The 10,741-nt window shown below is 29.4% G+C and overlaps 1 protein-coding gene across 1 annotated transcript; it reads right to left on the minus strand.

The window, feature by feature from the left end:
* Window positions 1–2,285: 2,285 nt before the first annotated feature.
* Window positions 2,286–5,579, minus strand: LOC145163037 (replication protein A 32 kDa subunit A-like). Its single transcript, XM_079081958.1, has 10 exons — window positions 5,414–5,579; window positions 5,217–5,327; window positions 4,896–4,993; window positions 4,758–4,799; window positions 4,594–4,671; window positions 4,381–4,459; window positions 4,204–4,308; window positions 4,026–4,111; window positions 3,362–3,430; window positions 2,286–2,495 (listed from the first exon to the last, which is right to left on the minus strand). The coding sequence occupies exons 1-10, from the start codon at window positions 5,483–5,485 to the stop codon at window positions 2,411–2,413; spliced, it is 825 nt and encodes a 274-aa protein (XP_078938084.1). The 5' UTR covers window positions 5,486–5,579; the 3' UTR covers window positions 2,286–2,410.
* Between the last annotated feature and the right edge of the window lie 5,162 nt (window positions 5,580–10,741).

The following is a 10,741-nucleotide window of genomic DNA, read 5'->3' on the forward strand; positions in this document are numbered from 1 at the left end:
ACTTGCAAGATCCATTGCATCAGATACGTTTGTAGGTGAAAAAAGCCTAATTTCAGCTTTAATCATCGGTTGTAATCCATTCATAAACTGACTCAAGAACACCTCTTCTGATACACCTTCTAAATCTGCAGCTAAATTCACATATCTCATTCGATAATCAGCAACAGTTCCTTCCTGTTTCAGAGTAAGAAACTGCTCACAAGAACCAACAATGGTGGATCGGAAATGCTTCAACAATCTGAGTTTCATCTCTTCCCACTGAATCATCGGACTTCTCTTACTCTCCCATCGAAACCATCTAATCGCGTCACCTTCAAATGCAATCACCGTTGCTTCGAGACGTTCTTCATTTGTTAAACGATTGAGAGCAAAGTAACGTTCTGCTCTAAGGATCCAATCATCCGGATCTTTTCCAACAAAAGAAGGTAACCCTAATTTTGTTCCTTTAATTTCACTAAAACGATTATCTTTCTGAAACGCGATCACCGGATTGGTCGAATTCCATGGTGGTTTAATCGATTTATGGACGATTAGTTCCAATTGCTTCATCATCTTCTTCATATCTTCTTTCATCGATCCAATTTCTGATTGAATGTTATCGATTTCCGTTTGCATTAATTTCATGCTCGATTCCAAATCCTCGACTCTTGAACCCACAGTACGCGACATCATTGGGATCATAACTAGCTGTATGATTGAATCAAAAGACAAGATAACAAGTTTTTCTTGACAATATTGATAATTAGATTTTCTGATCTTATAAAACAGTTCCTAAGTTACTTATGAAGGAATGATAACTTGTTTTCTGTGTTCTTGTTTGGCATTAGTTGTTTTATCTCTTGATTGTTATACTGTTATTGTTTGACTTTAGTTGTTGTATGTGTTATTGTTTGACATAAGTTATTTGTCTTTGACGTTGAGCGTTGCTGTTTGTTTTTTCGAAACGAAAATGTCTTAAGTCTACGGACCACCTCTGCAATCCTCTGTGGCAGAAGAGGTGGAACAAAAGGCTGCAGCATTTAATAAAAAGTCTGCTTGTTTTTTAACGTCTGCAGACTGCTGCAGTAAGTTAAAGTAAGGCGCGAAGAGGTTTGAAGCAGTTGGTTTAGTGCTGCGCCACGCAGCACACGCGCAGCAGTTTTTAAGTTAGAAGTCTTCAGGAAAACAAACAACTGCGAAAGACCAAGTGTTGCGCGTGTGCTGCGCGGCGCAGCAATAAATGGTCTGAAGTGGTTTTTTTTTTAAAACAAACAGCAATCAACTCTAAATTACCAAAAAAATAAATTAGAAACAAATATTATATAAATAATTATTCCAATTACAAAATATAAAATTGGAAAATTGTTAGAAAAGTCTCAATATTTTTAAAAAAATTTCACTTTAGTCCCCCAAAAAAAATTATACATAAAGGTATCGATTATTTGATTTTACACGATAATATATTATTTCCTGTTAAAAGAAAAAAAAATATTTTTGTTAATTTGAGCCGATGTGAAATAATCGAGGCTTTTATGTTCAAAAAAAATTTTAAGATTAAAGTGAAACTTTTCCGAAAATATTGATACTTTTTTGTATTTTTAGTAGTTATAAAATATATTTTGTAACAAAATAAGTTATTTATAAGAAATTTTAATATGGTTTGAATAAAATAAAAGCAAACAAGTAGGGAGAGATATGCGCAACAAGTTGGAAGAGTCAAGCACAACTAGTCGGTCGGTGGGTAAACCTGGTTGTTGGTTTTAGACGAATTTTTCTTTTTCTTTATAAATATTTTGCCAACCAACTGAAAATTTGGTTACCAATGGTGGTAGTCTAAAAAAACAGGCCTTATTTAGTTATTTTCAAAGCACTTTATCCACACAAACATCACTACCCATTCAACCACTGTATCTATAAATACATGACTTAACCAGAAAACAAATATATGGTAAAATATATATATATATATATAAATGTTTATAGAAAAGGAGAGAGAAAATGTAACTTATTTCTACAAAGTTGACCTATTTGAGTTAGGTATTCATTTTGTTAAGAATATGGGGAAAAAACAAATCCTTACAAGTGACGATCACTTCAAATACTACTTCGGCTTTTTTTTATTACTTATTTGATTCAGACACTACATTCTTAGTTTTCACCAAAGGATTTTGGATGATCGAGTTAGTTTAGTATTTTTAAAGACTCTTGTAAGTTTCTTTAAGAATCATGTTGAAACATAATTTTTTTAGGCAAAATATATAAAAACTACAGTATTATATTTTGGTTAATTGTTTAAAAAAACAAAGTTTGGTAAATTGTTTTAGAACAAAACATGTTAAATCTCCCATGGAATTACAATCCTACAAACCAAACAAAACCCTTAATACATAGAGCTTAAATCTTCACAAAATCATATAATAGATTAAGGCAATTAACTACTACTTGTTGCTTTGTAGTGGAATTCATCGATTGTTGAGTATATCATGCCTTCATCTTCAAGTGTTCTTATTGATTCCCTGAAATAAACATACTTTATATTAATTTATTTTGAATTTTATCAAAGACATTGTACATTAAAAATCTACCAGTTGTACTTTCATTTTTTTATTACAACATTGTGTTATGAAAAAAGGGGTTATCCTCAAAAAAAAAAATTATATTTTGTGTTTTTTTTTTCAGATTATACCTAAAATTTATTTTGAGTGAAAGAGACCTTGTATTTTTTCATTTTTTCTAAAAAAACCCTCAACTTTGTATTTTTTCCAAAAAAAACCTCAACCTTCTGAATACTTCCAAATAAACCCTCCACTTTTTTAGTTTTTCTAAAAAAAACTCACATTTCACAATTTTTTTTGGAAAATCTTCAATAAAGTCCCAATATTTTGGATCAGTTGACAATTTAATCCTAATATTTATATTTAGAAAAGGAAGGTCCCAATTATCGATAGTTGACAATAATCTATCATTTTATGTTGAAAAAAATAAAAACTATTTTGTTAATTTGGGAAAAATATAAAAAAATCAGGACTTTTTTGTTAAAAAAAAATAAGTGATATTAAACCGAAAACTAACCCAAAATATTAGGACTTTATCAGAGATTTTCTTTTTTAGCAAAAAATGGATAAAATGATCAAATCCAAAAAATGAAAAAATACAAGGTCATTTTCAAACAAAAAAAAATTGAAGTTTAATCTGAAAAAAAACACAAAATATAAGATCTTTTTAAAATTAACCCATGAAAAAAAAATACTTGTTTTTTATTTGGATGACATTATTGTGATTGAGTAGATGTTTCAAAATACAATGTTGTAGTAGAAAAAAATAAATAAATAAATAAAGTAATTTGTAATTTAATCCAAAAGAAATAATACGAATTTCTTACAAGATTTTGTCATGAGAAAGTTTCAGCTTCTGTGCAAGTTCATTTGTATGGATGCCCTTTTCATTTCCACTACAAAATCATCAAATTATATGTCAAATGTCAATAACAAAATAAAGGATGATAATTTTTATTCTTAATTAGAAGATTAAATTTAAAATTTTAATTTGAATGATTATATATGATAAACACATGACATAACATAACATGAATTGAACCTTAACCTATACACATGTCAATTGGACAAAAACTTTATGTGTAAAAGGCATAAATGCCCTTCTCATCTTAGCTTTGAGTTTTTTAATTTTAGTAAAGTAGACACTACTATTCACTAACTTTATTGTTAAGTTTTTATATTTATTGAATGGTCTATTAATTTTGGAATTGGTGTACTTTATTTTATTTTATTGTATAAAGACATTTTAATAAGTTAGATTTATAATTTTATACCAATATTAATGAGTTAGTATTATTAATTCTAATGTATCCAACGTATTTATAAAAACAGATAACTTTTTACTACTACACAATTTCAAATGTGAACTAATAACTTGATTTGGTTAAAATAGTACAATATGATTAGTTATGAAGATACTATAAAAATATAACATAAGGGTATAATTGTAAAATGGCATAACAATTAGGTCAAATATGTAATAAAACTTACTAGTTTGCAGGAAGCTGGAGATAAGCAAGAACCATTTGATCAAAGCCTTTTAGTCCATCTCCATCAACACTGAAAGGCACAGAGAGCTGAAAATAAAACAAATAATAATAATGTTAATTATAAAAAGTGAAGGGCAAATTACTAATTTGGTAATGAATTTACATTCATATAACAATACCTGACTTAATGAGGTTGTCTTAAAACCATTTGTCCCATTCTGAATTGGTGTGTTTGGAGTTAAACTCATGTTTTGAGAAAGAGTTGTTCCATCCCCTTGTGTTTTCTAAACAAAAGGGTAAAATGGTCATTTACTCAATGTCAAAAAGTTGATATTGTGTAAGTGAATATTGCAAACCTGGCCTTTAGTTGCACGCATATGGTAGTGTATGCATGCAATGAAGTGGAAGGTGATCTCATCAAAGTTTGTCACAGGCCTAAAAAGTTCACAAGATTCATTTTCATCAAATTTTATGGATAAAAAAAACTCATTAATGTGAATTCTAACTGAAGTGTATTCATTTATCATGTTAATAAGATCAGAATTGCATTAAGATTCAAAGAGATATACCTAACAGAGAAGACAGAAACATGCCTTTCACCTCTGTAACTTCTCAAGTGTCCATCAACACGAACATATACTCCTTCTCTGTAATTCATGTTCATAACATGAATAATAGTTTCATAAACGGAATTGGAAAAGTCAATGAAGATGTATAATGCGAAGTAACTCACCTAACATCCTCCATTTGCAATTTATCGAATGGTTCATTGAGCCTTGAAGAATAAAAAAGGTGATTGAACGATTAAATTGATGAATGTTTTCAGATCAAAAGTAGCAATTGATTTGGGGGTTTGATTAGAGGTTTTTACCATCTTTTGCAATTCAATTTTCCAGTTCCGTCATCTACAGTGAAGTTAACATCGGTGTTTCTTTCCACTATGCTGGACACCATCCCCACCACCGTAACCTAAAATGAAGAAAAAAATCATTTAGAAACTCAAAAAATTGATCAATCAAAGCAAAATGTTGATGATTAGAAGCTCTTTTTCACAAGCGTGTGATTAGATCTAGATTAAAAACTCAATTCATGAATTTATCAAAACTAATTGAGATTCAGAACTCGTTTGTCGGAAAATTCATGTGGTTATGGAATATATTCATGAAAAAATGAGAAGGAATCGAAGGCATACATTAACGACATCTGCGCCGGAGACAACAAAATTGGACTTATCGTCGCCGGAGTGAGAAGCTTCGCTGATCTGCTTTATTGTAAGCGGCACAACTCCAGCTGTGTCTCGATTCTACGATATACAATGATCAAAAGCGTTAATAGAGACGATAACAAACCAAAACGAAGAAATTTGAAGAATAGAGGCTGGTTGATTACGGCGGCGGCCGGAGAATTGGTGAACTGAGTAGAAGTAAATCCGCCATCCATCTGACTCTCCGAGAACATCATGATCTTAAGCTTTTTTGTGGAGAATGTGTTATAGAGATTGAATACGATCAGGGGTACTTTGAATCTCTGATATGTTTGTGAAGCCCTGGTGGAATGAAAAGAACATTATCTAGGTCGGATTTTCCCGCTAAGTTGTCCACTGATTTCCCGCCAAAAGACCCTGTTGTTTTTTGAGTAAGCTACAAAAGATGTCCCTTATAATCTATGGAGTTACATATTTAGTCCAATAACATTTTTTTATGTGCTCTTAAATATGTACATAACAAGGCCTCTCCATTAATTGGTATTTTTCTCTATTTAAGGAAGTGGATGATTGTAGAAATTAGCAACCAAATATCATGTTTATATCAATAATTGTAATATTTTAGTTTTTTTTTTCTTTGTATCAATTATAGCACCAAACCTATCATTTAAATTGTTTTTTTAGCAATTTGTGACCTTTCAACTAAAACTATTCAAGTGTAACAAAACTTATGTACACAACACCAAATGGTATATAAAATTAGCAACCTATGGCGCCTAGACAAAATAAACAAAACAAAGTCCATAATTTTTCCAAGAAATTAAATTGAAAGGAACTCCGACTTATGTTAAGAACTTCAAAATTGTTTAACGAAATTATTTTTGAACTTGAAAACAATCATAGTTAATATAATTTTATTGAACTTATTAGATTATAATAGAATAAATTGGGTAATGTTGATATTTTTATAGAATTTTAACGTAATTTGCAAAGCATTCTTCATAAATTTTATTAGGGGAGCTGTTTAGCAGAATTAGTTGGTAGTTAAAAGTTGTAAATTTTATTTCTGTACAAATATTCAACAAACTAAATGAAAGTTTTTCAAAATACAAAACTATATAACAACTAAAAGTTAAAAGATCAAAAAAGCTACTTGAAGTAGTTTATGGATTAGAATCTTTTTATTTAAAATAAAAGTTTAAGACCATAATCTCAACAAAACTATTTCTTTAATTCAAGTTTATTCTTAAAAACTAAAAGCTCTCAAAGTTAGCTGCTTTTTTCTTTATATCAAGTTTATTCTGAAAAAAACTAAAAGCTCTCAAAGTTAGTTGTTGAACACACCCTAAGTTGCTTTGTTATTTATGAAAACATGCATTTTTATAAATTTTAATATAATTACATTATTTATTGTAAATTCTAGTTCAAAACTAACCTTATATGATGCCTTTGTTTTCAAACATTCTTGTTCTTCTTCGTTCCATAAAAAAAATATGACCACTAAACAATTAACAGTACAACCACTACTTGCCTCAAGAAAACCACACATTCTACTTAGAACTCGTTTCATGAAATCACATTATGGGCAGTATTTATGTCATTTCCCTCGTAGACAAAAAACAACTCATAAGAAGTCAGGACTTGTAGAGTGCATATGTATTCTTTTATTATCTTCGTTTGGTATTGCAAGGCGTAATAATGGACATTTACTCTAGTTAATGTTAAATTCATCGCGATACGTGTTTGGACTGCTCCAAATCCAACTAAGACGAATCTGATTTCTCACACCACAAATGACTCGAATATGGGGCTTGATACCACTCAATATATCAATGGACTTTTGAATATGCAGCAGAATAAGATAGAAAAGATAAAAAAAACCAATGCAAAGGGACCGATTAGGTAGCTATTGCAGAGGGAAAACACAAGAACAAAGTAACCAGGATAGTGTGAAGATCAAACTAGACCTATAGCTTGAAATTCGGTGAAAACAAACCAAGACATATTGGTATGAGTTCAAGTCTAATATTAAGAGGTGCGTCCTAATAAGGATCAAAGTTTGAATTGTCGCAACAACTCAAAATGAACAACAATTTAATTTTCCATATCTTCAAAAACATTCGATAATTTCAAATGATAAAACATGCCTATATATAGCCTTACAAAATAATGGTTAAGAAACTAAAAGGCAGTCTAGTAATTATGCATATTAAAGACTTATTAAATGCTAAAGTTAAAAGAATAAATAAATGTTGGTAAAGTAAAGTCTTGGGAAGTGGAAAAGGCGGCTTTTCAATTTCCAAGGCGTCCAGGAAAACTCTACGTGTAAAGTAACTTCGCATCCCACAACTTCGCATCTCTTAGCAAGTTGCACCCAGGTAACCCATCACATCCATATATCCCACTGGAACCGGGTAGTACACCAGAACCAACAATAAGTGAATCGCATCCATTGCACTGATTGCAACGACTCCGACTCCCATACCTCCGATTTGTACCAATTCCACATGACACCGAAGTGTTTCGATTGATCGGACCCTGTCGTAACCTATTGGAATCGGATCCCTATGCTCGCACCCAATCGTACAAAAAAAACAAACAACTTTGACTCTAATGTGCTATGATGCTTCAGAATAGGTCACAACGCATCGCAATGCATCCCATTCTTCTTATTTTGGAATTGGCAATCGTGACCACTTGAGCTCGGATTGGAATTTGAAGTCGAGGAATCGCAATCCAAATTCTTATCACAACGTTCATAGCTCATGGGTCATTTTCCATTAGATACCCCAAGATGACAATGGTGATGATGATCATCATAAGTAGTTTGCACCATTGACCAGTATATGACATTTGGTCAATTAAATCTGCAAATGCAACAAAGAAATATTTGAAGAAAATTATTTTTGTGAAAAAATTGATGTAGGTATGATTAGCTAAAATTGGGTTAAGTGTGTATTTATCCAATAATGTTTTGTTTTTCTAAATGTATGCAACAAAGTGGTTTTCTATTACGTGAAAATTGTTAAATGCTAAATTATACAACGATGTGAGCATCTTTACCAATTTTTGAAAAGATGTTAATTATTTTTACCAATTTGGGAAACAAATCAACAATGCATCACCTTTTCAACAAATCTATGCAATATAGTTTAAGGTGGTAAATCTAAAAAAAGGGAAGAAACTCTTACAAGTTCTTTTTCAAGTCAACTAGCATAAACATATTTTACAAAAATAGTTACCAAAATAATGCAAGATACTTTCAAGGTTACAAAACTAAAAAAATAAACTATTTTCAAACACGTTAGGTGGTTATGAGAAACAACAAGTGTTTCTTTTTTACTTAAAGGATAAGACATAGATGTGGCTCTTTTATTAATGAGTTTGGTAAGCGCTTAATCTCGACAACTATATATGGTGGTTTTTTTTATTTAATTCTGACAAAATGACTTAATAAAGACCTAAAAACCTAGCTTAATGTATCAAGACACTAACCTTTATTGTTTTTCCCTACTTTTTTTCATCTAACTCTTCTCATGTTAAAGTTAACGAACATTGTTAAAATAGACTAATATTGTAAAATTCGATTTTTTTTAATGTAATGGTTAAAATGGTCATTTAGTGTTATTAAAATAGTTTTTTGGAAAAAAAGTACAAATCTTATGTATACAACCCGTTATACACATACAAGAGACAAATCATGCACAATAGGAAGTTTTAGAAAAGTTATTTCGGTAAAATTAAAGTTTAACCAAGATAAATTTTATAACTTATTACTGTTTGGTTGAGTGGTCAAAATAACTTAAGAGCATTGAAGAAGATGGTTTTTTTGCTTATTTTTATTGAGTTTAATATACATTGAGTGTTCAATATAGTTTAATAGTGTGAACACCCAACCCCTTTCTTTTTTAATAATATCTCATTTTATTCCCTTAATTTAGTTTTAAGTATTTATTATCTATCTAAAGTTAAAGATAAACATATATATATATATATATGTGTGTGTGTGTGTGTGTGTGTGAGAATTGTTTGTAAGTGAGTGAATGTTTATATTAACATACAAACCATTGGGGAAACAATTTAATTAGATGTCAATATCAATAAAATAGTGATGATAATATTTTTGAGTTATAATATAGGTTTACCATTTAAGAGCATCTCATTTTATGATGTATTACTATTTGCTTTAAGATATTTATCACTTATTTTACTACGAGCGGGGCTATAAACTTATTTGTTTTTTTTTCTATTTACCAATCGATATATATTGAGTGATCAAAATACTTTCATATTTAATATATTTAACCCCTTCGTATTTTAATATTGTTTCATTTATCCCTTAATTATATTTTAGTTTTATATATTTTTATTTTATTTAATAGTTAATTATTCAATCAAATATTTAACGAAACTTTATTTATGAAATATAAATTTATAACGATTATATAATATTTTCAAACTTTTCAGTAACTATGGCGTATGAATTTTTTCATAATTTACGTTTATAAAATAAAGATTGGATATACTTTTATTTATATTTTCATTTGTTTGTGGCATTCAAGTTTATAAACGAATATTATTTGTTCTTGAAAGAAATCACTCATACTCTCTCTCTCTCTCTCTCTATATATATATATATATATATATATATATATATATATATAGAGAGAGAGAGAGAGAGAGAGAGAGAGGTAGGTAGGTTCAAATGCTTCTCACATCGATTGTATGCTAGAATTCACCAATAATAATTTAGTAAAAACTAAATTATAATTTAATCAAATAAAGATAGATATTAAATGATTTTCATAATTATATGTATATTAAATGATATCCATAATTATAATTACTTTTTTATGGAAACTAGTTAAATTTGTCATTAATATCAGCAATAATATTTTTTCAGAATGAATTCACATCTACTTTTTCATGTATGGGTTTCTATTTTGTTTGATGACCCACTCACTCAAAATATAACAAAGTAGTCTAGAACATGGACAACAAAAGTGTATTATAGTAGAATGAGAGTTTATTCTAGAAGAATGAGAGTGTATTTTAGTAGAATGCACTCTTGTTCTTCATATTTCATGCAACTTTGTTGTATTTTAAGTGAGTGGGTCTATAAACAAAACACGAACCTATACATGAAAACCTAGATGCGAATTCATTATGAAAGAATGACGTTGCTGACATTAATGACGAATTTAATTAGTTTCCATAAAAAGAAAATTATAATTATGCATATCATTAATATACATACAATTATAGAAATCATTTAATATTTATATTTATTTAATTAAATAATTATTTAATTTTACTAAATTCCTATTGGTGCATTCTAGCACACAGTAAATGTAAGAAACACATGAACCTAGCCATACACACACACACACACACACACACATATATATATATATATATATATATATATATATATATATATACACACACACACACACACACACTAAGCAGTTAATATCGGCGATTTCCATGTGATTTCCAAGTGGGATATCAGT

This window comes from Lactuca virosa, chromosome 1 (genome assembly GCF_052849685.1).
Source record: "Lactuca virosa cultivar CGN04683 chromosome 1, Lactuca_virosa_CGN04683_v6, whole genome shotgun sequence".
Classification (NCBI taxonomy): Eukaryota; Viridiplantae; Streptophyta; class Magnoliopsida; order Asterales; family Asteraceae; genus Lactuca; species Lactuca virosa.